The 27,958-nt window shown below is 38.9% G+C and overlaps 2 protein-coding genes and 2 non-coding genes across 4 annotated transcripts; 2 read left to right on the forward strand and 2 right to left on the reverse strand.

The window, feature by feature from the left end:
• Positions 1 to 16: 16 nt before the first annotated feature.
• Positions 17 to 10,241, forward strand: LOC114191307. Its single transcript, XM_028080478.1, has 7 exons — positions 17 to 520; positions 751 to 830; positions 4,838 to 5,228; positions 5,493 to 6,143; positions 6,544 to 6,642; positions 7,557 to 9,128; positions 9,633 to 10,241. The coding sequence occupies exons 1-7, from the start codon at positions 17 to 19 to the stop codon at positions 10,239 to 10,241; spliced, it is 3,906 nt and encodes a 1,301-aa protein (XP_027936279.1).
• Positions 5,370 to 5,476, reverse strand: LOC114192844. Its single transcript, XR_003606163.1, has one exon. It is a non-coding gene; the product is annotated as a small nucleolar RNA R71 (small nucleolar RNA).
• Positions 10,242 to 16,230: 5,989 nt separating the features above from the next.
• LOC114192845 lies at positions 16,231 to 16,337 on the reverse strand. The gene has a single exon (XR_003606164.1). It is a non-coding gene; the product is annotated as a small nucleolar RNA R71 (small nucleolar RNA).
• Positions 16,338 to 16,392: 55 nt separating this feature from the next.
• Positions 16,393 to 21,101, forward strand: LOC114191308. The gene is made up of 4 exons (XM_028080479.1): positions 16,393 to 17,004; positions 17,404 to 17,502; positions 18,417 to 19,988; positions 20,493 to 21,101. Exons 1-4 carry the CDS (start codon positions 16,393 to 16,395, stop codon positions 21,099 to 21,101), a joined length of 2,892 nt encoding a protein of 963 aa, XP_027936280.1.
• Positions 21,102 to 27,958: the final 6,857 nt, after the last annotated feature.

Consider the following 27,958-nt stretch of genomic DNA (forward strand, 5'->3'; position numbering starts at 1 on the left):
TTGCAGGCCTAAAGACATGAACGGGCTAGGCGAGCCCGACAAATCGAACGAGTTGATCGGGCCCAAAGCCTCAAAAAAGTTGGGTGAGCCCGATGACCTGAACGGGCCAGGTGGGCCTGAAGACTCGAATGAATCAAGTGGACGTAATGACCCAAACGGACCAGGCGGGCCTGAATACCCGAACGAGCCAGGTGGGCCCAAAGACCCAAATGAGCCAAGTGGGCCCAAAGACTCGAACGAGTCAAGCGGGCACAAAGACATAAACAGGCCATGCAGGCCCGATGACCCGAACGAGTCAAGTGAGCCTGAAGAACATAATGGGTTAGGCGGTCCCAATGATCCGAACGGGTCAGGCGGGCCCGAATACCTGAACGGGCCAAGCGGACCCGATGACCCGAATGGGTTAGGTGGGCCCAAAGACCTGAACAGACCAGGTGGGCTTGATGACCCGAACGGGTCAGGCGGTTCCGAAGACCTGAATAGGCCAAGCGGGCTAGAAGACTCAAATGGGTTGGGATGGGTCGGCCCAATGACTCGGACGGGTCGTGCCCGACGTCCTTGATGGACCGAGCAGGCCTGACGATCCCGATAGGTTGAGTCGACCCGACGACCTAGACAGGCTAAGTTGACCCAACGACTCAGACGGATTGTGCCAGAAGAGTCGTACGGACCGGGCAGGCTCGATGCTAGAAGGTGCCAGGCAGGCCCAAAGACCTGGATGAGCTAGGTCGGACCGACCTGACGATTCAGGCAGGTCGTGCTCGACAACTTGTACGAATTGAGCAAGCTCGAGACCTCGATGGCCCTTGTGAGCTCGACGACCCGGACAGGTTGAGTGGTGTTGGCCTTAAAGACATAAGTTTTAGAAAATTCAATTTAAATTTCTTTTATAAAAAATGGATTCTAGATTTTGAACTTGATCCAAATATTTGGATTAGATTTAAATGTTAATCCAAATATTTGGATATGGATTTTAAAAAAATCCAAACTTGTTTTGCTGAAAAAATGGATTTGGGTTGAAAATCTAATCCAATTATTTGGATCTAAAATGGATGAGGATTGGATCATTAAAAATCCAATCCATGCCCATCCCTATGTATTAATTAGGAGATGATGATGATGTTTCACGTTTTTATGCAAGAAAAAATTGATGATTTGGTGTTGAAAAATCTAGAAACTGCATCAGATATATCTTCAAATGATCCTCTTGGTGTGATATTTGGAAAAGAATATCCAGGACAGGTTAGAGGACTTTCATTTGGAGCTTGTCCTACACTTGCTTTCCAGCAATGTCCGACTGCAAAAATAAGTGGAATCAACTTTGCTTCATCTAGTGGAACTTCATCAAATACGGAAGACAAGTTGTAAAGATGTAAAGTGAGCTTGCAACTATCAAGAACCAAATGAACCAAATGCAAACGGTGCTTGCCTATATTGCTTCTACAAAATTTCTTAAACTTATTCCATTACTATTTTAAAATTATTCAAATACTTATATTTTTTTTTTCATTGCATACACAGGATCTTCAAAGTGGTGCACCGTCTCCAAATGGTGTAGCACAATCAAGTGGTGGAAGCAAAACCGATTAGGATTAGGTTTAAATGTAGATTTGTATTACGATTTAACAATGACTTTTAATATTGTCTATTTTATGCTTAAATATTTCAACTCCTATGCACTTTGAAATTGTTGAACAATCAGTGAAATTTCTTCTTTTGTTCATTTTTATCTATATATTGATATATTTTATTTAGAGTTTTATCATTTTTATATAATTTAGATTGTGATTATTAAGGAAAAAAATATTGAATTATGAAATTATAATTATAGTTGGATAATAATAAATAATAAAATATTGAATTATGAACTTATAAATAAAGGTGGGTGATAATAAATAGTAAAATATATTGAATTATAAAATACGCGTGAATAAATAAATATAATAAAATATTTTATTATAAAATATTTTATAATAATAAAATATAAATATTGTGATGTGATTTATAGCGTTTTTAAGTGTCACTATTTTCAATGGATTTGTTTTGTAATACGTAAATAACGTCATTTTTAACTGTCATTAATTACCCCTTTAAAAAAATGCCACTTTATATAATGTATAAAATAACGTTTATTAAGGCGTTTCACTTCAAAACGCCATATTATTCTTTTTGACAGCAGAAATTACGACGTTTTCAAAAAATGCCAGGGACTAAAAAATGACGTTTAAAAACGCCGCAACGTACAAAATTAAACGCCACAACTTACACAATTTTTGTAATGCCACAAAGGAAAATAATAATCCCCTATTTGTCACCTCATAACTTATGTCGCACAAAGGCAAACCCAAAAATTCGAAACAAATTCCTCAAGATTTGCATGAGAAATGCTTACTTTATTTAACTTGCGACCATTAGAGACTAGTTTCAACTTTCCTCAGTCTTACACGTAATATGTGTGTTAACATATTATATAAATCACATATTCATCGTCAAGTTAACAAGAACATAAATTTTGTCTACTTACCTCATTATCCCAAAGTTTCAAAGCCACGTGATCAACATATAGAAGTAAAGAGGTGTCTGATGGGCCTCTAAGAAACCCTTATTCACGTTATTCATTATCACCAGTCATCTCAGTTGCAACAACAAAGTTCACATATAAAGTTTCACTATGGTTCCTCCTATGAACAAATGTTATAGGTCTTTATCTTGTAGCATCTTTGTTGCTTCCAACATGGGTAGAACTAACACTTTTTGTCCTAGCCATTTCTCTGTATGAACATCATGATTCAAAATCAACACAAAAAAATAATTATAACATTAAAAAACTAAGTTTAACCTACTCTTTAAACAACTTAAAATGATAACACCAAACCCTACCAACAAATCAGTAAATACAAAGAAAATAAAAATCTAATACAAATTGGATTGCCTAATTCAGAAGTCACTATCAGATTTGGAAACCTATTTCATATTGGGTAATCCGGTAAAATCCTACTGGACTGATCAATTCGAAAAAGATTCTCAAATCCAGTAGTGACTTTCGATTTGTATTGAAACTTTCTTCTTTTTCCTCCTCTCCGCCGACAACCATTTGCACTTGAAACTCAGCTATCATAAAATTAGGGGTGGCAAAACGGGACAACCCTATCCGTTTTAGCCTACTAACTTTAACTTCTTCTTTATTTGTACTGGAGGCCTAATATAATTTGTTCTTTTTTTTCTGATTTCGGTACATTGGAATTGCAAACAATCATAAATAAAAAAAAGAAACATACCCCATAAATCTTGTTCAACCTCGTCGTCTTCAACCTCCTGATAAGTGCCAAAATTCAGTAAAGATTCATAACAAAATCTGGCACTTATGCTTTTAATGGATGTTCATTTCATATTGATTCTCCATAAATCTAAGTTTCAATCACATGCTTCCAAGTTTTGATTTAAAGAAATCATTTGATCCTATTTTGTGTGTTTTTCAGGAAAGATTAAAGAGAACTCAAGAAGAGTGAAGGAGAAAGCAAGAAACAGAGAAAATAGGGAAGGAATGCTGTCAAGGTCGCTCAAACCAAAGCATTCTCGCCTAAGCTAAAGCAACTGCCGCCATTCTCGCTTAAGCGACGCAGACTCTCGCTTAAGCGAGACTGGAGACCCTCTCTTGCCGCCATTCTCGCCCAGGCGAGCTCAGATGTTGCCAATCTCGCCTAAGCGAGATCCTTTCTTCAGCTTGAAGTACTCTTGCTCGCCTAAGCGAGATGTTGGCTTCAGCACATCTCGCCCAAGCGAGAGGCTTTCTTTGGGATGAAGAATGCTGTCTCGCTCAAGCGAGACTTAGGTAGCTTGAGTGAGACTTCGTGGGTATATATTCTCCGTGCATCATAAAGTGATTTTCAGCTTGGAATTTGGGGAGAAGAACACGTTCGTGCTGCAGAGCTGTTACCAGGAGCATCACAATTTCTCATTTTCTTCTTCTTCTTCTTAACTCATAGGATTTTGTTGGCTACCATGAGTGGCTAATCTTCTCCTTTGGGATTGCATGTAATCTACTCGAACTTGGATGTAATCTGGTGATATTTATATATAGCATTTCTGTTTTACTCAGTATTGGTATTATTGTTCTGCTCTTAATGCTTACTTCTATTTGATCAATAGATGTTTTGATTTTGATTTTTAGATCTGACTGGAAAGTATTTCTGAAAATCTGATTTGAACAATGATACTTGATATACTGTGATGCTAGGAATAGATCTCAATATATCAATTGCTTTTAACACTCGACCGTAATGCTGGATAGTTTGTTGAATATGTGAGGAATCAATATTCAGGAAACTAATCTTATGAATTTTATACGCGAGGGATCGGTATAAATGATTTTTGAGTGTGCATCAATATTGGTATTTTCAGATGTTATATATATTATATTCATCCAGATTACAGACAAGGGAGATAGATGAAATTCAATCCTAGTTTCTTTTATTGATCTTTTAACTAATTTTTTGTTTTACTGTATTTTATTTATGCAATTTAGTTTAACTGTTGATAATCCATCGAATTAAAATTTCTGCATATATATGCTAATTGAGATAATTATTAATTTTCACTGAATCCGTTCCTCGTGGGTTCGACACTCCTACTTTAAATCATTATACTACAATTGACTTTTGGTACGCTTGCCAAGAGGCCAACAAGTATTTTTGGCGCCGTTGCCGGGGAACGGTGTTCTTTTGAAATTTCTAGTTATCTCATCCAGCTTTGTGTATATTTTTTCTTTATTAGATAGCTTATTAAATTTTTCCTTTGTACTAATCCTTGCTTGAGCTGTTTGATTTATGCTCTTAAGAGGTCAGGTTCCTGAAGATCGATTAGCATTTGACCCGGAGATAGAAAAGACAGCTAGAAGGAATAGAGGCAAAAGCAAAAAGAAGCAAGGAAAGACAAGGGAAGAATCTTCCAGTACTTCCATCACACCTCAATCAGAAAACATGGAGAATCAAAGACCAGCTCCAGCCAGGAATACACTTGGAGACTATGCTATGCAACAAGGGCCGAGATATTTTTCTAGCATACCAATACCATCCACCACTAAAACTCTGGAGATGAAGCCAGCTTTCCTCAGCTTGATCAGTTCTCATCAATTCACTGGAATGGATAATGAAGATCCATACACTCATCTCTCTACATTCTATGAATTGATAGGAACCATGGGCTTTCAAGAAGGAGATCTTGAGCATGTATACATGCGTTTGTTTCCTTTTTCTTTGGCAAGTAAAGCAAAGGAATGGCTTAAGTCACATCCAAATTAGAGTTTGAACAGGTAGAAGGATGTTGAGGAGAAATTCTTGAACAGATTCTTTCCACCATCTCGTTACATCAAAGCCAAAGCTGATATTTCGACGTTTAGGCAAGGACCAGATGAGCCATTCTGTGAAGCTTGAGAGCGGTTCAATTCCTTATTGAGGAAATGCCCAAATCACGGATTTGAGGATATTGCTCAGTTGAACATATTCTGTAATGGTCTGAGGCCTGACACCAAGATGATATTAGATGCAGCAGTAGGTGGAACAATGATGAGTGTAGATGCGGAGCAAGCAACAAGAATCATTGAGGCATTGGCATCCACAAATCATCAAGCTCAGCATAATAGGCAAACTGTTCAGAGGAAGGGAGTGCTTGATCTTAGTACTACAGATGCGATCTTAGCTCAAAATAAGATTCTGACTCAACAGATTGAAGCACTGACGAAGCAAATGTCTAAATTACCAGAGCAGTTGCAAGTTGTGCAATCTTCTCCTAGTCAACAACCCATGAGATGTGACTTCTGTGGAGGAGATCATCCAAATGGTCATTGTTCTTATCAGAGTAGCTCACAAGGAGAAGTTCAATATGTGAGCAACCAAGGAAGACCAGGAAATTTCTCCAACAATAACAACTTTTCACAGGGGTGGAGAAACAATCCAAATCAGAATTTTGGATGGAAACAAGATGTTGGTCCTTCAAACAGACAACCTCCTTATCAACAACAGCAACAACATTATCCTTCGGTGCATGACAGAACAAAACTGGAGGATACTTTAGAAAAGTTTATGCAAGCTTCTTTGACTAATCAGAAAAATACAGAAGCTTCAATCAGAAATCTCGAAACACAGGTTTGACAGTTGGCGAAACAATTATCAGATCAGCAGACAAGTCAATTTTCAGCCAACACACAGACTAATCCCAAGGAGCATTGTAAATCTATTACCAGCCGAAGTGGTAAAGTTGTGGGAAGAGGGATTGGAGACAACCTGGGTGTAGAGGAGGAGGTGTTGGAGGAAAAAGAGAGAGAATGAAAAAAATGAGTGTGAGGGAGAGGAAGAACAAAATAAAAGAGAGTTTGTAAATAAAAGAGAAGAAAAGGAAGAAAAAAATAAAAGTGAGGAGAAAAAGAGGGAGAAGGGTGAGAAACATGTACCTCAGTTGAAGAACCTACCATACCCTCAAAATCCCTCCAAAAAAGACAAGGAAAGGCAGTTTGCAAGATTCATGGACATTTTCAAGCGACTGCAGATTAACATCCCTTTCGTGGAGGCTATGGAGCAGATGCCGACATATGCAAAATTCATGAAAGAGCTCCTAACAAAAAAAAGAAGATTCTCTGAAGAGACAGTGGAGCTTGAAGCAGGGTGTAGTGCTATAATTCAGAAATCATTACCTTAGAAATCTAAAGACCCTGGGAGCTTCACTATTCCAGTTACAATCGGGACATTACCAATGGAAAGGCATTGCTTGATCTGGGTGCCAATATAAATCTGATGCCTTTGTCTATGCTAAAGAGAATAGGAGATCTGAAAGTGAGGCCTACACGGATGACATTACAGCTAGTTGACAAATCCATGAAGTATCCCTATGGTGTGGCAGAGGATGTCTTGGTTAAGGTTGACAAATTCATGTTCCCAGTTGATTTTGTAGTAATGGATATTGAGGAAGACATTGAAGTTCCTCTAATACTGGGAAGACCTTTCATGAAGATGGCCAAGGTCATTATTGACGTCGATGATGGCAAATTAAAGGTCAGGGTGCAAGATGATGAAGTCAACTTTAATGTATTTGAAGCAATGCAGCACCCGAAGGACAAGCAACAATGCTTCAGGATGAATGTGATAGATGAACTTTTTCTATCATCCAGGAAGCAATTAGCAAAGGAAAGCCCATTGGAAAAAGCTTTGATTGGTGCTTGTGGCGATCTGGAGGAAGATGAAGAAAAGGAAGTTGATGAATACCTAACACATCTGAATTCAGCAAAAGAAATTGAATCAAATGATATACAACTTGAGAAATTGCAGCAAGAAAATAGAACTGAAAGTCAGAAGCTGGAGCTAAAGGTATTACTTCCTCATTTAAAATATGTTTTTCTTGCAAATGGAGGTAACAAACCAGTGGTGATTAGTAGTGCTTTAACGACTTCTGAAGAAGAAAAGCTGATTTCAGTTCTTAAAGCCAACGAGGGTGCAATAGGTTGGACTTTATCTGATCTTAAAGGAATTAGTCTATCCTACTGTATGCACAAAATTCATATGGAGCAAGACTACAAGCCTGTAGCACAGCCTCAACGGCGATTGAATTCAACCATGAAAGAGGTGGTCAAGAAAGAAGTAATGAAGTTACTTGATGCATGTATGATCTATCCAATCTCCGACAGTGCCTGGGTCAGCCCGGTCCAGGTAGTTCCAAAAAAAAGAGGTATGACTGTTATTTGTAATGATAAAAATGAATTAATTCCTATTAGAACAGTCACAGGTTGGAGAATGTGTATAGATTATAGAAAATTAAATCAGGCCACTAGGAAAGATCATTTTCCTTTGCCTTTCATGGATCAAATGCTAGAAAGGTTAGCAGGGCAAGCATTCTATTGTTTTCTGGATGGATATTCTGGTTATAATCAAATTGCAGTGGATCCAGAAGACCAAGAAAAAATTGCTTTTACTTGTCCCTTTGGTGTGTTTGCTTACAGGAAAATGCCTTTTAGATTGTGTAACGCACCAGCAACCTTTCAACGATGCATGCTTGCAATTTTCTCTGATTTGGTGGAAAAATGCATAGAAGTCTTTATGGATGACTTTTCTGTATTTGGTGCTTCATTTGATCAATGCCTGGAAAACTTAAACATCGTACTAAAACGGTGTGTTGATACCAATCTGGTTTTGAATTGGAAAAAATGCCATTTTATGGTAACTGAAGGTGTGGTTCTGGGCCACAAAATCTCTGCTAAAGGTATTGAAGTTGATAAAGCTAAAGTGGAGATCATTGAAAAGTTGCCACCACCCAAACATGTGAAGGGTATCAGGAGTTTTCTAGGCTACGCTGGGTTCTACAGACGATTCATCAAAGATTTCTCCAGAATTGCCAAACCACTCAGCAATCTGCTTAACAAGGATACACCCTTTAATTTTGCTGTTGAATGTTTGCATGCATTTGAATTGTTAAAACAGAAATTGGTTTCAGCTCCTGTGATAATTGCTCCTGATTGGAATTTAGGCTTTGAGTTAATGTGTGATGCAAGTGACTATGCCATAGGAGCAGTTTTAGGACAGAGGAAATCCAAAGTTTTTCATGCTATACACTATGCTAGCAAAGTCCTTAATGAAGCTCAAATTAATTATGCAACAACTGAAAAGGAATTGCTAGCTATAGTTTATGCATTGGAAAAATTTAGAGCATATTTGATTGGTTCATCTGTCACTGTATATACTGATCATGCTGCAATTAAATATTTGTTAACCAAATCTGATTCAAAACTAAGACTAATTAGATGGATCTTATTGTTGCAGGAATTTGATTTGGTGATTAAGGACAAAAAGGGAAGTGAAAACTTTGTAGCTGATCATTTGTCTAGATTGGTGAATACTGAGGTGACCAACACTCAATCAGAGGTGCAGGAGGAGTTTCCTGATGAAAAATTGATGATGGTGCAAGAAAGGCCATGGTTTGCTGACATGGCCAATTTCAAAGCTGCAGGGGTCATACCTGAAGATTTTAATTGGCACCAGAAGAGGAAATTCCTAAAAGATGCACACCAATATGTGTGGGATGATCCTCATTTGTTCAAAATTGGAGCTGATCAATTGTTGAGAAGGTGTGTATCCAATGATGAGGCAAAGAGCATTCTGTGGCACTGTCATAGTTCCCCATATGGAGGGCATTTTAATGGAGAGAGGACAACTGCAAAAGTCCTCCAATCTGGATTTTATTGGCCCACCTTATTCAAAGACGCACACAAATATGTGCAACACTGCAATAGCTGTTAGAGAATAGGGGGAATCTCAAAAAGACATGAAATGCCACTGAATATCATTTTAGAGGTTGAGGCTTTTGATTGTTGGGGAATCGACTTTGTGGGACCACTGCCATCTTCTTTCTCAAATGAATACATTTTGGTGGCAGTTGATTATGTGACGAAGTGGGTTGAAGCAGTAGCAGCTCCTAAGGCCGATGCCAAAACTGTAATCAAATTTCTCAAGCGGAACATCTTTTGCAGGTTTGGTACTCCAAGAGTGTTGATTAGTGATGGTGGTTCACACTTTTGCAATGCTCAACTTCAGAAATGTTTGGAACATTATGGAGTGCGGCATAAAATTGCATCACCTTATCATCCACAGACCAATGGACAAGCGGAGGTGTCAAACAGGGAAATCAAGCGTATTCTAGAGAAGATTGTGGCATCTTCAAGAAAAGATTGGTCAATGAAGTTGGATGATGCACTCTGGGCCTACAGAACTGCTTATAAATCTCCCACAGGTTTATCCCTATTCCAGCTGGTATATGGTAAGTCATGTCACATACCGGTTGAACTGGAACACAAGGCATTTTGGGCCTTGAAATTCTTGAATTTTGATCCAAAGGCAGCAGGAGAAAAGAGAAAATTACAGCTACAAGAATTGGAAGAAATGAGACTCAGCGCTTATGAGTCCTCTAAGCTCTACAAGGAAAAGATGAAAGCGTATCATGACAAGAAAATTCTCAAAAGAGAATTTTATCCTGGTCAATCAGTGTTATTATTCAATTCCAGGTTGAGGCTATTCCCTAGAAAGCTAAAATCAAAGTGGTCAGGACCATTTCTTGTCAAAAATGTGAGACCTTATGGAGCCATTGAACTAGAGGATCCTGAATCTAAAAGGAGCTGGGTTGTAAACGGGCAAAGGTTGAAGCCCTATCTTGGTGGTGAGATTGATAGGCTCGCCACAATCATTCAACTGGATGAACCTTAAATGAAACAGGCGTCAGGCTCGTGACGTTAAACAAGCGCTTCCTGGGAGGCAACCCAGTGTTTTAATTATGTTTTTGCACTTCAATTTCATCTTTTGTGTGATTAAATGTGTTTGTGTATGTAATTATGTGTTTGTGTTTATAATTTTATGTTTGTGTGTAAAAAGGTGAATTTTAGCATCCAATCATCTCAATAAGGCAAACCATGCAATTTTGGTTGTTTTCAAACAAAACTGGTATTTTATGCATGGGAATGAGTTTTGGTGCCAGAATTGAGATCATCAAATGCTAAAAATTGCCTTGTTTTGGCCAAATTGTGAAATTTGAGTTTAAAAGCTTGATTTTGAGTTTGTTGATGCGAAACCTTTTGGAATGATAAAGAATTGATTGAAGTTTGGTTTGGTGTGTGTTTATGAGTTAATTGGACTGAAAAGATCATGAAATGGCTGAGTGAAAGTGAACCAAAAATTGAAAAGTGGCAAAATCAGTGTGTGTGAAAACTGCATGAAAATCTCGCCCAAGCTAAACATGTCTCGCCTGGGCGAGATATGCAAAACCTGAGCCAACCAAGTTTGCTAATATACTCGCTTAAGCGAGTAGTGTCTCGCCTGGGCGAGAATGCCCTGCACCAAGGTTGTTTTGGGCGACACAGTCTCGCCTGCGCGAGACTTTTTAATTTTCCTCTGACGCTCATCTCGCTTAAGCGAGATGTGGTCGCTTAAGCGAGAAATCGCGCTTATGGCAGGGACAGAGGCAGAAATCACTCATTTTCTTTTCCCCCAAGCCCTCGCTCACAACTCTCGCTCACGTCCTCTTTCTCTCACATTGGGCGCGCCTTCACTCACTCATTTCTCTGCATTTTAACTCACAATTTTCTTCTTCCCTTTGCTAATTTCACTTCAAGGTAAGTTCTTCTTCCTCATTCTTTTCATTTCCATCAAGCATAATCACGTTTTTGTGCTCTTGCAAACCCTAGGTAGTACCCATAATCTGTTTTAATGCGTTTTGTGTTTATACTGTGGGTTTTAGTGTGAATTAATGCTAGAACTGAACAATGTGGGTTGCCTATGGATGAATTGCTTCACAAATTTTCACAGTTTGAAAATGCACTCCATGTGTTTGATGAAATGTCATGCTGAAATTGTTCTTGTTTGTGTTTGGTTGACTAGTGAATGGATTCTAGAAACTGCTACTGCATTGTAATTGACTAACTTGACAAGATTTTGGTGGGTTAATTTTCATCCTTGCAGGTCCATGGCTAGAACAAAGACAACAACTAGACTTCCCACTACTGAACCCAGCAAAGGGAAGAGGAGAAGACGTGGAAGTAGCTCTTCTCCTGAAAGGCCAATAAGCAACCGTTTTAGGGACCTCGAAAGAGAAGAACGGTATGAGAAGATAAAGAACTGGGTCTTTATCAAAGAAAGAAAGGTGGTCCTACTTCCAGATGAATATGATCCATTCTTGAATGGCCTTATCAGGAGGAATTGGATGAAGTTGGCTGACCCGCTTCCCAAATTTGATCCAGAGATTGTGAGGGAGTTCTATGCAAATGCTTATTCTGAGGACAATCCTAGTGAAAAGAGATCTAAAGTTAGGGGGAGGTGGGTAAACTATGATCGAGCTGCCATCAGTGAATTCCTTGGTAATCCACTACCTCTACAACCAGGGCAACGCTGTGACTTCACAACAAGAAGGAGGAGTCATGAACCTTATGATGAAAATGAAGTAGCACTCCTTATATGCGCTGCCAACCGATCTTATCAAGTCGGACCCACTGGAAATCCTCTCAGAATTCTAAGAGGGGATATGAAAACCTTGGCCCAAGTCTGGACCACATTCTTACTTGCAAACATAGTGCCCATTGGTCACGTGTCAGACTTGAATGTTCCTAGATGTCATCTCCTTTATTGCATAATGAGGGAGGATCTGACTGTTGACGTCGCCACAATTATCTCTGAAGAAATCCACAAATTTGTGAGATACGAAGTCAACACTAGGAATGACAAGGCAAAAGGTGCTTTGGGTTTTCCAGCATTGATCACAGCTCTTTGCCAAGAACAAAGGAGTGGAGGTAGATTTAACTGAAAAGATACGACCATCAATTACCAAGAGATTCATTGAACACTTTTGTACCCACCCAAAGGACTTGGAGCAGCTAGAAGAGCCCCAACTGGATCAACAAGCTGAAGACCAACCAGCTGAAGACCAACCAGCAATGGAAGAACAACAAACAGGGCCCACACAGCAACCTCAACTCAACATGAATAATGAATTGCTTGAGCAGATGAGATATCTAAGGTTGCAGATGGAGCACACTCACTAGCAAAATGCTTCCATTCATAGAGGACAACTCCACCTTCAGGAGTACCTCTATCAGAATGTCCGCGGACCATACCCAGGCATGACTCCACCAGAATTCTTCACTTATCTACAGTGGCCTGGGGACAGTCCTATTTTCCCAGGGGGAAGTGGACCTGCTGCAGGTGAGGGACCATCAGGAGCTGCTGACGCAGATGGAGCAGACATGGAGGATGAGATTGATTTTGGAGGAGATTGATCCACAGCACCATTCCACCCTTCAAAACTCTATAAATACGGTTTCATTGTTCTTTTTCTTTTAGTATTTTGCAGTATTTATGTAATTACTACTATTTTGCTTTAGTTGTTTTGGCTAGAATGTTATATTATTTAGTTAATTAACTGTTTAACTTTACCTTTTGGCTTAGTATTCTGTGCATAATACTTAGAAACAACTAAAATTTTTTGGGAATCATTTTAAAAATTTTTCTTGAGGAAATTGGTTAAAGAGAAATCTAATTTCAGTAAGTATCTTGAGTCTAGAACAATGAGTGAACTGAACACAAAGGTGAAAAAAGGAAATTTTGGTTGAATTCATAATTAAACAGAATTAGGATATTAGTGTTGCATAGTTAGTCAAGATAATCAGTTGTAACAACAAGTGAGATACCAAGGAAATAAACCAGAAAACCCAGTGAGTGTGTGAATCCTTAAACAGTTTGAGTGTTTCCACTGTTGTTGACAAATTGATATTGCTTGAGTTTTCATTTAATAACATCACATTTGAAGCATGGAAATGATTAAGGCAATTTTGTTGAAATTATAACTCAGTGCCAAATAGCCAACCTGTAAATAATCATCCTTTGTTGATAGCCCATTTGAGCCTAATTGTTTGAATTATGCACCTTAACCTTAACTTGAATTATTATCCTTTCCCTTTGCACACTTAGGGATAGAGAGCATAGGTGTATTTTTCAACTGTAAGGGTAATTGGTTGGTAGAATTGCACTTAAGGAAGAAAATGGCTGAGTATCATAATTCACTCTCTAGTATTGTGTAGGAATGTATATATTTACTCAAAAAGAGATAAGAGTGAATTATGAATGAAAAAGAAACTTGGTGTATTGAGGTCTGAACTGTGAGGAATGGAGAGTAGAATTGAAATTGGGTTTGAATTGTAGTTATGCTCTCTTTTCTAAGTTGTGCTTTTGTGATCTTGAAAAACCATTATTCTTGAAAGCCTAGCCTCATTACAACCTTGAAAAGACCTTAAGATCCATGCTGATTGTGTGTTTGTTGTTGAATTGTAAATGACTGACAATGTTGATTTGTTCAATTTCAGTGGAAAATGAGAAAAACACATGCCTGTGAGATTTAAGAGAGAATTTCCTTGGTTAGAATCATTTGTTCTTACAATTGGTTTTCCTGAAAAATTGGTTGCACTCTTATCCTACTGTTGTTTGATAATTGGATTCACCATTTGCTTCTGATTTTGAATCTGTGGTTTGGAATGCAAAAGTTGTCTGGACAGGAACTGTGAAAATGATTTCTCAATAACCAATTTCAGTTTTAGTTTTGAATGGCTGTTGATTTTGTTACTTTGCTTGAGGACAAGCAAGATGCTAGGTTGAGGGAGTTGATAAGTGCCAAAATTCAGTAAAGATTCATAACAAAATCTGGCACTTATGCTTTTAATGGATGTTCATTTCATATTGATTCTCCATAAATCTAAGTTTCAATCACATGCTTCCAAGTTTTGATTTAAAGAAATCATTTGATCCTATTTTGTGTGTTTTTCAGGAAAGATTAAAGAGAACTCAAGAAGAGTGAAGGAGAAAGCAAGAAACAGAGAAAATAGGGAAGGAATGCTGTCAAGGTCGCTCAAACCAAAGCATTCTCGCCTAAGCTAAAGCAACTGCCGCCATTCTCGCTTAAGCGACGCAGACTCTCGCTTAAGCGAGACTGGAGACCCTCTCTTGCCGCCATTCTCGCCCAGGCGAGCTCAGATGTTGCCAATCTCGCCTAAGCGAGATCCTTTCTTCAGCTTGAAGTACTCTTGCTCGCCTAAGCGAGATGTTGGCTTCAGCACATCTCGCCCAAGCGAGAGGCTTTCTTTGGGATGAAGAATGCTGTCTCGCTCAAGCGAGACTTAGGTAGCTTGAGTGAGACTTCGTGGGTATATATTCTCCGTGCATCATAAAGTGATTTTCAGCTTGGAATTTGGGGAGAAGAACACGTTCGTGCTGCAGAGCTGTTACCAGGAGCATCACAATTTCTCATTTTCTTCTTCTTCTTCTTAACTCATAGGATTTTGTTGGCTACCATGAGTGGCTAATCTTCTCCTTTGGGATTGCATGTAATCTACTCGAACTTGGATGTAATCTGGTGATATTTATATATAGCATTTCTGTTTTACTCAGTATTGGTATTATTGTTCTGCTCTTAATGCTTACTTCTATTTGATCAATAGATGTTTTGATTTTGATTTTTAGATCTGACTGGAAAGTATTTCTGAAAATCTGATTTGAACAATGATACTTGATATACTGTGATGCTAGGAATAGATCTCAATATATCAATTGCTTTTAACACTCGACCGTAATGCTGGATAGTTTGTTGAATATGTGAGGAATCAATATTCAGGAAACTAATCTTATGAATTTTATACGCGAGGGATCGGTATAAATGATTTTTGAGTGTGCATCAATATTGGTATTTTCAGATGTTATATATATTATATTCATCCAGATTACAGACAAGGGAGATAGATGAAATTCAATCCTAGTTTCTTTTATTGATCTTTTAACTAATTTTTTGTTTTACTGTATTTTATTTATGCAATTTAGTTTAACTGTTGATAATCCATCGAATTAAAATTTCTGCATATATATGCTAATTGAGATAATTATTAATTTTCACTGAATCCGTTCCTCGTGGGTTCGACACTCCTACTTTAAATCATTATACTACAATTGACTTTTGGTACGCTTGCCAAGAGGCCAACAAGTATTTTTGGCGCCGTTGCCGGGGAACGGTGTTCTTTTGAAATTTCTAGTTATCTCATCCAGCTTTGTGTATATTTTTTCTTTATTAGATAGCTTATTAAATTTTTCCTTTGTACTAATCCTTGCTTGAGCTGTTTGATTTATGCTCTTAAGAGGTCAGGTTCCTGAAGATCGATTAGCATTTGACCCGGAGATAGAAAAGACAGCTAGAAGGAATAGAGGCAAAAGCAAAAAGAAGCAAGGAAAGACAAGGGAAGAATCTTCCAGTACTTCCATCACACCTCAATCAGAAAACATGGAGAATCAAAGACCAGCTCCAGCCAGGAATACACTTGGAGACTATGCTATGCAACAAGGGCCGAGATATTTTTCTAGCATACCAATACCATCCACCACTAAAACTCTGGAGATGAAGCCAGCTTTCCTCAGCTTGATCAGTTCTCATCAATTCACTGGAATGGATAATGAAGATCCATACACTCATCTCTCTACATTCTATGAATTGATAGGAACCATGGGCTTTCAAGAAGGAGATCTTGAGCATGTATACATGCGTTTGTTTCCTTTTTCTTTGGCAAGTAAAGCAAAGGAATGGCTTAAGTCACATCCAAATTAGAGTTTGAACAGGTAGAAGGATGTTGAGGAGAAATTCTTGAACAGATTCTTTCCACCATCTCGTTACATCAAAGCCAAAGCTGATATTTCGACGTTTAGGCAAGGACCAGATGAGCCATTCTGTGAAGCTTGAGAGCGGTTCAATTCCTTATTGAGGAAATGCCCAAATCACGGATTTGAGGATATTGCTCAGTTGAACATATTTTGTAATGGTCTGAGGCCTGACACCAAGATGATATTAGATGCAGCAGTAGGTGGAACAATGATGAGTGTAGATGCGGAGCAAGCAACAAGAATCATTGAGGCATTGGCATCCACAAATCATCAAGCTCAGCATAATAGGCAAACTGTTCAGAGGAAGGGAGTGCTTGATCTTAGTACTACAGATGCGATCTTAGCTCAAAATAAGATTCTGACTCAACAGATTGAAGCACTGACGAAGCAAATGTCTAAATTACCAGAGCAGTTGCAAGTTGTGCAATCTTCTCCTAGTCAACAACCCATGAGATGTGACTTCTGTGGAGGAGATCATCCAAATGGTCATTGTTCTTATCAGAGTAGCTCACAAGGAGAAGTTCAATATGTGAGCAACCAAGGAAGACCAGGAAATTTCTCCAACAATAACAACTTTTCACAGGGGTGGAGAAACAATCCAAATCAGAATTTTGGATGGAAACAAGATGCTGGTCCTTCAAACAGACAACCTCCTTATCAACAACAGCAACAACATTATCCTTCGGTGCATGACAGAACAAAACTGGAGGATACTTTAGAAAAGTTTATGCAAGCTTCTTTGACTAATCAGAAAAATACAGAAGCTTCAATCAGAAATCTCGAAACACAGGTTTGACAGTTGGCGAAACAATTATCAGATCAGCAGACAAGTCAATTTTCAGCCAACACACAGACTAATCCCAAGGAGCATTGTAAATCTATTACCAGCCGAAGTGGTAAAGTTGTGGGAAGAGGGATTGGAGACAACCTGGGTGTAGAGGAGGAGGTGTTGGAGGAAAAAGAGAGAGAATGAAAAAAATGAGTGTGAGGGAGAGGAAGAACAAAATAAAAGAGAGTTTGTAAATAAAAGAGAAGAAAAGGAAGAAAAAATAAAAGTGAGGAGAAAAAGAGGGAGAAGGGTGAGAAACATGTACCTCAGTTGAAGAACCTACCATACCCTCAAAATCCCTCCAAAAAAGACAAGGAAAGGCAGTTTGCAAGATTCATGGACATTTTCAAGCGACTGCAGATTAACATCCCTTTCGTGGAGGCTATGGAGCAGATGCCGACATATGCAAAATTCATGAAAGAGCTCCTAACAAAAAAAAGAAGATTCTCTGAAGAGACAGTGGAGCTTGAAGCAGGGTGTAGTGCTATAATTCAGAAATCATTACCTTAGAAATCTAAAGACCCTGGGAGCTTCACTATTCCAGTTACAATCGGGACATTACCAATGGAAAGGCATTGCTTGATCTGGGTGCCAATATAAATCTGATGCCTTTGTCTATGCTAAAGAGAATAGGAGATCTGAAAGTGAGGCCTACACGGATGACATTACAGCTAGTTGACAAATCCATGAAGTATCCCTATGGTGTGGCAGAGGATGTCTTGGTTAAGGTTGACAAATTCATGTTCCCAGTTGATTTTGTAGTAATGGATATTGAGGAAGACATTGAAGTTCCTCTAATACTGGGAAGACCTTTCATGAAGATGGCCAAGGTCATTATTGACGTCGATGATGGCAAATTAAAGGTCAGGGTGCAAGATGATGAAGTCAACTTTAATGTATTTGAAGCAATGCAGCACCCGAAGGACAAGCAACAATGCTTCAGGATGAATGTGATAGATGAACTTTTTCTATCATCCAGGAAGCAATTAGCAAAGGAAAGCCCATTGGAAAAAGCTTTGATTGGTGCTTGTGGCGATCTGGAGGAAGATGAAGAAAAGGAAGTTGATGAATACCTAACACATCTGAATTCAGCAAAAGAAATTGAATCAAATGATATACAACTTGAGAAATTGCAGCAAGAAAATAGAACTGAAAGTCAGAAGCTGGAGCTAAAGGTATTACTTCCTCATTTAAAATATGTTTTTCTTGCAAATGGAGGTAACAAACCAGTGGTGATTAGTAGTGCTTTAACGACTTCTGAAGAAGAAAAGCTGATTTCAGTTCTTAAAGCCAACGAGGGTGCAATAGGTTGGACTTTATCTGATCTTAAAGGAATTAGTCTATCCTACTGTATGCACAAAATTCATATGGAGCAAGACTACAAGCCTGTAGCACAGCCTCAACGGCGATTGAATTCAACCATGAAAGAGGTGGTCAAGAAAGAAGTAATGAAGTTACTTGATGCATGTATGATCTATCCAATCTCCGACAGTGCCTGGGTCAGCCCGGTCCAGGTAGTTCCAAAAAAAAGAGGTATGACTGTTATTTGTAATGATAAAAATGAATTAATTCCTATTAGAACAGTCACAGGTTGGAGAATGTGTATAGATTATAGAAAATTAAATCAGGCCACTAGGAAAGATCATTTTCCTTTGCCTTTCATGGATCAAATGCTAGAAAGGTTAGCAGGGCAAGCATTCTATTGTTTTCTGGATGGATATTCTGGTTATAATCAAATTGCAGTGGATCCAGAAGACCAAGAAAAAATTGCTTTTACTTGTCCCTTTGGTGTGTTTGCTTACAGGAAAATGCCTTTTAGATTGTGTAACGCACCAGCAACCTTTCAACGATGCATGCTTGCAATTTTCTCTGATTTGGTGGAAAAATGCATAGAAGTCTTTATGGATGACTTTTCTGTATTTGGTGCTTCATTTGATCAATGCCTGGAAAACTTAAACATCGTACTAAAACGGTGTGTTGATACCAATCTGGTTTTGAATTGGAAAAAATGCCATTTTATGGTAACTGAAGGTGTGGTTCTGGGCCACAAAATCTCTGCTAAAGGTATTGAAGTTGATAAAGCTAAAGTGGAGATCATTGAAAAGTTGCCACCACCCAAACATGTGAAGGGTATCAGGAGTTTTCTAGGCTACGCTGGGTTCTACAGACGATTCATCAAAGATTTCTCCAGAATTGCCAAACCACTCAGCAATCTGCTTAACAAGGATACACCCTTTAATTTTGCTGTTGAATGTTTGCATGCATTTGAATTGTTAAAACAGAAATTGGTTTCAGCTCCTGTGATAATTGCTCCTGATTGGAATTTAGGCTTTGAGTTAATGTGTGATGCAAGTGACTATGCCATAGGAGCAGTTTTAGGACAGAGGAAATCCAAAGTTTTTCATGCTATACACTATGCTAGCAAAGTCCTTAATGAAGCTCAAATTAATTATGCAACAACTGAAAAGGAATTGCTAGCTATAGTTTATGCATTGGAAAAATTTAGAGCATATTTGATTGGTTCATCTGTCACTGTATATACTGATCATGCTGCAATTAAATATTTGTTAACCAAATCTGATTCAAAACTAAGACTAATTAGATGGATCTTATTGTTGCAGGAATTTGATTTGGTGATTAAGGACAAAAAGGGAAGTGAAAACTTTGTAGCTGATCATTTGTCTAGATTGGTGAATACTGAGGTGACCAACACTCAATCAGAGGTGCAGGAGGAGTTTCCTGATGAAAAATTGATGATGGTGCAAGAAAGGCCATGGTTTGCTGACATGGCCAATTTCAAAGCTGCAGGGGTCATACCTGAAGATTTTAATTGGCACCAGAAGAGGAAATTCCTGAAAGATGCACACCAATATGTGTGGGATGATCCTCATTTGTTCAAAATTGGAGCTGATCAATTGTTGAGAAGGTGTGTATCCAATGATGAGGCAAAGAGCATTCTGTGGCACTGTCATAGTTCCCCATATGGAGGGCATTTTAATGGAGAGAGGACAACTGCAAAAGTCCTCCAATCTGGATTTTATTGGCCCACCTTATTCAAAGACGCACACAAATATGTGCAACACTGCAATAGCTGTTAGAGAATAGGGGGAATCTCAAAAAGACATGAAATGCCACTGAATATCATTTTAGAGGTTGAGGCTTTTGATTGTTGGGGAATCGACTTTGTGGGACCACTGCCATCTTCTTTCTCAAATGAATACATTTTGGTGGCAGTTGATTATGTGACGAAGTGGGTTGAAGCAGTAACAGCTCCTAAGGCCGATGCCAAAACTGTAATCAAATTTCTCAAGCGGAACATCTTTTGCAGGTTTGGTACTCCAAGAGTGTTGATTAGTGATGGTGGTTCACACTTTTGCAATGCTCAACTTCAGAAATGTTTGGAACATTATGGAGTGCGGCATAAAATTGCATCACCTTATCATCCACAGACCAATGGACAAGCGGAGGTGTCAAACAGGGAAATCAAGCGTATTCTAGAGAAGATTGTGGCATCTTCAAGAAAAGATTGGTCAATGAAGTTGGATGATGCACTCTGGGCCTACAGAACTGCTTATAAATCTCCCACAGGTTTATCCCTATTCCAGCTGGTATATGGTAAGTCATGTCACATACCGGTTGAACTGGAACACAAGGCATTTTGGGCCTTGAAATTCTTGAATTTTGATCCAAAGGCAGCAGGAGAAAAGAGAAAATTACAGCTACAAGAATTGGAAGAAATGAGACTCAGCGCTTATGAGTCCTCTAAGCTCTACAAGGAAAAGATGAAAGCGTATCATGACAAGAAAATTCTCAAAAGAGAATTTTATCCTGGTCAATCAGTGTTATTATTCAATTCCAGGTTGAGGCTATTCCCTAGAAAGCTAAAATCAAAGTGGTCAGGACCATTTCTTGTCAAAAATGTGAGACCTTATGGAGCCATTGAACTAGAGGATCCTGAATCTAAAAGGAGCTGGGTTGTAAACGGGCAAAGGTTGAAGCCCTATCTTGGTGGTGAGATTGATAGGCTCGCCACAATCATTCAACTGGATGAACCTTAAATGAAACAGGCGTCAGGCTCGTGACGTTAAACAAGCGCTTCCTGGGAGGCAACCCAGTGTTTTAATTATGTTTTTGCACTTCAATTTCATCTTTTGTGTGATTAAATGTGTTTGTGTATGTAATTATGTGTTTGTGTTTATAATTTTATGTTTGTGTGTAAAAAGGTGAATTTTAGCATCCAATCATCTCAATAAGGCAAACCATGCAATTTTGGTTGTTTTCAAACAAAACTGGTATTTTATGCATGGGAATGAGTTTTGGTGCCAGAATTGAGATCATCAAATGCTAAAAATTGCCTTGTTTTGGCCAAATTGTGAAATTTGAGTTTAAAAGCTTGATTTTGAGTTTGTTGATGCGAAACCTTTTGGAATGATAAAGAATTGATTGAAGTTTGGTTTGGTGTGTGTTTATGAGTTAATTGGACTGAAAAGATCATGAAATGGCTGAGTGAAAGTGAACCAAAAATTGAAAAGTGGCAAAATCAGTGTGTGTGAAAACTGCATGAAAATCTCGCCCAAGCTAAACATGTCTCGCCTGGGCGAGATATGCAAAACCTGAGCCAACCAAGTTTGCTAATATACTCGCTTAAGCGAGTAGTGTCTCGCCTGGGCGAGAATGCCCTGCACCAAGGTTGTTTTGGGCGACACAGTCTCGCCTGCGCGAGACTTTTTAATTTTCCTCTGACGCTCATCTCGCTTAAGCGAGATGTGGTCGCTTAAGCGAGAAATCGCGCTTATGGCAGGGACAGAGGCAGAAATCACTCATTTTCTTTTCCCCCAAGCCCTCGCTCACAACTCTCGCTCACGTCCTCTTTCTCTCACATTGGGCGCGCCTTCACTCACTCATTTCTCTGCATTTTAACTCACAATTTTCTTCTTCCCTTTGCTAATTTCACTTCAAGGTAAGTTCTTCTTCCTCATTCTTTTCATTTCCATCAAGCATAATCACGTTTTTGTGCTCTTGCAAACCCTAGGTAGTACCCATAATCTGTTTTAATGCGTTTTGTGTTTATACTGTGGGTTTTAGTGTGAATTAATGCTAGAACTGAACAATGTGGGTTGCCTATGGATGAATTGCTTCACAAATTTTCACAGTTTGAAAATGCACTCCATGTGTTTGATGAAATGTCATGCTGAAATTGTTCTTGTTTGTGTTTGGTTGACTAGTGAATGGATTCTAGAAACTGCTACTGCATTGTAATTGACTAACTTGACAAGATTTTGGTGGGTTAATTTTCATCCTTGCAGGTCCATGGCTAGAACAAAGACAACAACTAGACTTCCCACTACTGAACCCAGCAAAGGGAAGAGGAGAAGACGTGGAAGTAGCTCTTCTCCTGAAAGGCCAATAAGCAACCGTTTTAGGGACCTCGAAAGAGAAGAACGGTATGAGAAGATAAAGAACTGGGTCTTTATCAAAGAAAGAAAGGTGGTCCTACTTCCAGATGAATATGATCCATTCTTGAATGGCCTTATCAGGAGGAATTGGATGAAGTTGGCTGACCCGCTTCCCAAATTTGATCCAGAGATTGTGAGGGAGTTCTATGCAAATGCTTATTCTGAGGACAATCCTAGTGAAAAGAGATCTAAAGTTAAGGGGAGGTGGGTAAACTATGATCGAGCTGCCATCAGTGAATTCCTTGGTAATCCACTACCTCTACAACCAGGGCAACGCTGTGACTTCACAACAAGAAGGAGGAGTCATGAACCTTATGATGAAAATGAAGTAGCACTCCTTATATGCGCTGCCAACCGATCTTATCAAGTCGGACCCACTGGAAATCCTCTCAGAATTCTAAGAGGGGATATGAAAACCTTGGCCCAAGTCTGGACCACATTCTTACTTGCAAACATAGTGCCCATTGGTCACGTGTCAGACTTGAATGTTCCTAGATGTCATCTCCTTTATTGCATAATGAGGGAGGATCTGACTGTTGACGTCGCCACAATTATCTCTGAAGAAATCCACAAATTTGTGAGATACGAAGTCAACACTAGGAATGACAAGGCAAAAGGTGCTTTGGGTTTTCCAGCATTGATCACAGCTCTTTGCCAAGAACAAAGGAGTGGAGGTAGATTTAACTGAAAAGATACGACCATCAATTACCAAGAGATTCATTGAACACTTTTGTACCCACCCAAAGGACTTGGAGCAGCTAGAAGAGCCCCAACTGGATCAACAAGCTGAAGACCAACCAGCTGAAGACCAACCAGCAATGGAAGAACAACAAACAGGGCCCACACAGCAACCTCAACTCAACATGAATAATGAATTGCTTGAGCAGATGAGATATCTAAGGTTGCAGATGGAGCACACTCACTAGCAAAATGCTTCCATTCATAGAGGACAACTCCACCTTCAGGAGTACCTCTATCAGAATGTCCGCGGACCATACCCAGGCATGACTCCACCAGAATTCTTCACTTATCTACAGTGGCCTGGGGACAGTCCTATTTTCCCAGGGGGAAGTGGACCTGCTGCAGGTGAGGGACCATCAGGAGCTGCTGACGCAGATGGAGCAGACATTGAGGATGAGATTGATTTTGGAGGAGATTGATCCACAGCACCATTCCACCCTTCAAAACTCTATAAATACGGTTTCATTGTTCTTTTTCTTTTAGTATTTTGCAGTATTTATGTAATTACTACTATTTTGCTTTAGTTGTTTTGGCTAGAATGTTATATTATTTAGTTAATTAACTGTTTAACTTTACCTTTTGGCTTAGTATTCTGTGCATAATACTTAGAAACAACTAAAATTTTTTGGGAATCATTTTAAAAATTTTTCTTGAGGAAATTGGTTAAAGAGAAATCTAATTTCAGTAAGTATCTTGAGTCTAGAACAATGAGTGAACTGAACACAAAGGTGAAAAAAGGAAATTTTGGTTGAATTCATAATTAAACAGAATTAGGATATTAGTGTTGCATAGTTAGTCAAGATAATCAGTTGTAACAACAAGTGAGATACCAAGGAAATAAACCAGAAAACCCAGTGAGTGTGTGAATCCTTAAACAGTTTGAGTGTTTCCACTGTTGTTGACAAATTGATATTGCTTGAGTTTTCATTTAATAACATCACATTTGAAGCATGGAAATGATTAAGGCAATTTTGTTGAAATTATAACTCAGTGCCAAATAGCCAACCTGTAAATAATCATCCTTTGTTGATAGCCCATTTGAGCCTAATTGTTTGAATTATGCACCTTAACCTTAACTTGAATTATTATCCTTTCCCTTTGCACACTTAGGGATAGAGAGCATAGGTGTATTTTTCAACTGTAAGGGTAATTGGTTGGTAGAATTGCACTTAAGGAAGAAAATGGCTGAGTATCATAATTCACTCTCTAGTATTGTGTAGGAATGTATATATTTACTCAAAAAGAGATAAGAGTGAATTATGAATGAAAAAGAAACTTGGTGTATTGAGGTCTGAACTGTGAGGAATGGAGAGTAGAATTGAAATTGGGTTTGAATTGTAGTTATGCTCTCTTTTCTAAGTTGTGCTTTTGTGATCTTGAAAAACCATTATTCTTGAAAGCCTAGCCTCATTACAACCTTGAAAAGACCTTAAGATCCATGCTGATTGTGTGTTTGTTGTTGAATTGTAAATGACTGACAATGTTGATTTGTTCAATTTCAGTGGAAAATGAGAAAAACACATGCCTGTGAGATTTAAGAGAGAATTTCCTTGGTTAGAATCATTTGTTCTTACAATTGGTTTTCCTGAAAAATTGGTTGCACTCTTATCCTACTGTTGTTTGATAATTGGATTCACCATTTGCTTCTGATTTTGAATCTGTGGTTTGGAATGCAAAAGTTGTCTGGACAGGAACTGTGAAAATGATTTCTCAATAACCAATTTCAGTTTTAGTTTTGAATGGCTGTTGATTTTGTTACTTTGCTTGAGGACAAGCAAGATGCTAGGTTGAGGGAGTTGATAAGTGCCAAAATTCAGTAAAGATTCATAACAAAATCTGGCACTTATGCTTTTAATGGATGTTCATTTCATATTGATTCTCCCTAAATCTAAGTTTCAATCACATGCTTCCAAGTTTTGATTTAAAGAAATCATTTGATCCTATTTTGTGTGTTTTTCAGGAAAGATTAAAGAGAACTCAAGAAGAGTGAAGGAGAAAGCAAGAAACAGAGAAAATAGGGAAGGAATGCTGTCAAGGTCGCTCAAACCAAAGCATTCTCGCCTAAGCTAAAGCAACTGCCGCCATTCTCGCTTAAGCGACGCAGACTCTCGCTTAAGCGAGACTGGAGACCCTCTCTTGCCGCCATTCTCGCCCAGGCGAGCTCAGATGTTGCCAATCTCGCCTAAGCGAGATCCTTTCTTCAGCTTGAAGTACTCTTGCTCGCCTAAGCGAGATGTTGGCTTCAGCACATCTCGCCCAAGCGAGAGGCTTTCTTTGGGATGAAGAATGTTGTCTCGCTCAAGCGAGACTTAGGTAGCTTGAGCGAGACTTCGTGGGTATATATTCTCCATGCATCAGAAAGTGATTTTCAGCTTGGAATTTGGGGAGAATAACACGTCCGTGCTGTAGAGCTGTTACCAGGAGCATCACAGTTTCTCATTTTCTTCTTCTTCTTCTTAGCTTATAGGATTTTGTTGGCTACCATGAGTGGCTAATCTTCTCCTTTGGGATTGAATGTAATCTACTCGAACTTGGATGTAATTTGGTGATATTTATATATAGCATTTCTGTTTTACTCAGTATTGGTATTATTGTTCTGCTCTTAATGCTTACTTCTATTTGATCAATAGATGTTTTGATTTTGATTTTTAGATCTGATTGGAAAGTATTTCTGAAAATCTGATTTGAACAATGATACTTGATATACTGTGATGCTAGGAATAGATCTCAATATATCAATTGCTTTTAACACTCGATCGTAATGCTGGATAGTTTGTCGAATATGTAAGGAATCAATATTCAGGAAACTAATCTTATGAATTTTATACGCGAGGGATCGATATAAATGATTTTTGAGTGTGCATCAATATTGGTATTTTCAGATGTTATATATATTATATTCATCCAGATTACAAACAAGGGAGATAGATGAAATTCAATCCCAGTTTCTTTTATTGATCTTTTAACTAATTTTTTTACTGTATTTTATTTATGCAATTTAGTTTAACTGTTGATAATCCATCGAATTAAAATTTCTGCATATATATGTTGATTGAGATAATTATTAATTTTCACTGAATCCGTTCCTCGTGGGTTCGACACTCCTACTTTAAATCATTATACTACAGTTGACTTTTGGTACGCTTGCCAAGAGGCCAAGACCTCCATCTCCAACATGCAAAAACCTCGTCATCTTCAATCTCGTTCAACAATAAAATTAGGGTTTTCAACCAACGTTTTGGGCTCCAACCAACGTTTTAACCAACACAGAAGGAAACCCTAATTCCTAAACAGAAGAAAACCTTAAATCTTGAATAGAACAACATGCAAGGAGAAAAAAAAACAGGGAGATGACACTGATGACACATTTTGAAACCCTTACGCAAGGAGATAGGAGGTGCCTCGCGACGAGATCGAAGGTTCATCACGATGAGATCAGAGGTGCTAGCATAGATCTCACCCTTATCATTGTTGGATTTGTCCTCACTCTTGCTATCAGATCTCACCTTTATTGTTGTTGGATCTGGTCCTCATTCTCACCCTCGTAACTGTTGGATCTAACTCCATCTTCGACCTTTGCATCTAGTGTATCGTCGACTTGTTTGGCTGTGTTTGTGTCGTGTTGTGCTTACATGGAGTCTCCTGGTGGTGTGGTGGTTGGCTACGTCGAGTCAAGTGTCGTGGTGGTGGTGTGAGACAAGTTGTCACTGCCCTCGATTGTCGCGTTGGACGATGGCTGGCTGTGAATGAGGAGAATGATAAAAGAGAATGAATGACAAAGGGGAGAAAAAGACGAGAGGAGACAAGAGTGTTATAGTGAGATTGGTGGCTTGGCTTCTTTTTGAAATTTTGATGCTCCATGACTTGCACGTGCACATAACACATGTCAATGGTTACACATCACATGTTTATTTTTTAGTAAAAGTGGACTACAAGCTGGCCCGTCGGGTTGGCGGGCCGAGCTGGTGAATGTTGCAGGTTACATTCTCAGTCTTGACTCGTTTTTTGGGGTGGATTGGCATGTCCGACCTGACCCTTTTTGCCATCCTTACACAAAATGCAAGCATTGTTCAACATACCTATTGTTTTTTGCACCAAACAGAAGAAGAGAGCGATATTGATAGTGCGACGTCCTTGTCCTTGTCCTCGTCCTTAGAGGTTCAATTGTGTAGATAGGATAATGCACGATGTTTGTTGCCAGAGTAGTGGAGATGAGTTAAGAGAGATAGGGTGTAACAACGACATGAAAAACAAACAAGAAGATGGGTTGTAAGGGGGTGGATCGGGTGCAGCGACAATGTTAGGAAAAGGGAAGAAAGGTGAGAACTTCACATTAGGGTTTTTAAGAGGGTAAATATGGGATTTTGAAACCTAAAGGGTGCAGAATGAAAAAGGGGATACATGAAGAAAGGGCCATTCCTTTCGTTATGGAAGGGGTTTTCTTTCTGCACCCCAAATATTTCCTCTGCACCTCCAAACTTTTCTTAAATTCCAAAACTACCCTTTTACTATTTTAAAATTTTAAATCAATCAATCTCTATTTCTCTCTCCTATTTAATGTCTCACTTTGTTTTGACTAAACCCTAGCCGCCGCTCACCCCCCAATCTCTCATCTGCCACACTCTCCTCTCTAACGTGCCCCACTCCTCCTCTCTAAGGTGCCCCACTCCTCTCTATTTTTTGTTCGCTCTCTCTCTTCCCTTCACCATTCCTCTTCG

This window comes from Vigna unguiculata, chromosome 7, assembly GCF_004118075.2.
Source record: "Vigna unguiculata cultivar IT97K-499-35 chromosome 7, ASM411807v1, whole genome shotgun sequence".
Lineage (NCBI taxonomy): Eukaryota > Viridiplantae > Streptophyta > Magnoliopsida > Fabales > Fabaceae > Vigna > Vigna unguiculata.

Bases quoted from the DNA above. Each gene is read 5' to 3' on its own strand.
- LOC114191308 (XM_028080479.1), top strand. From the start codon at position 16,393: ATGATATTAGATGCAGCAGTAGGTGGAACAATGATGAGTGTAGATGCG. The intron at 17,005-17,403 runs GTTTGACAGTTG...AAGCGACTGCAG, and splicing joins TCAGAAATCTCGAAACACAG to ATTAACATCCCTTTCGTGGA. The intron at 19,989-20,492 runs GCAAAGAGCATT...TATCATCCACAG, and splicing joins GGTGTGTATCCAATGATGAG to ACCAATGGACAAGCGGAGGT.
- LOC114191307 (XM_028080478.1), top strand. From the start codon at position 17: ATGAACGGGCTAGGCGAGCCCGACAAATCGAACGAGTTGATCGGGCCC. The intron at 521-750 runs GTCGGCCCAATG...CTGACGATTCAG, and splicing joins ACTCAAATGGGTTGGGATGG to GCAGGTCGTGCTCGACAACT. The intron at 831-4,837 runs GTTGAGTGGTGT...TATGCTCTTAAG, and splicing joins GAGCTCGACGACCCGGACAG to AGGTCAGGTTCCTGAAGATC.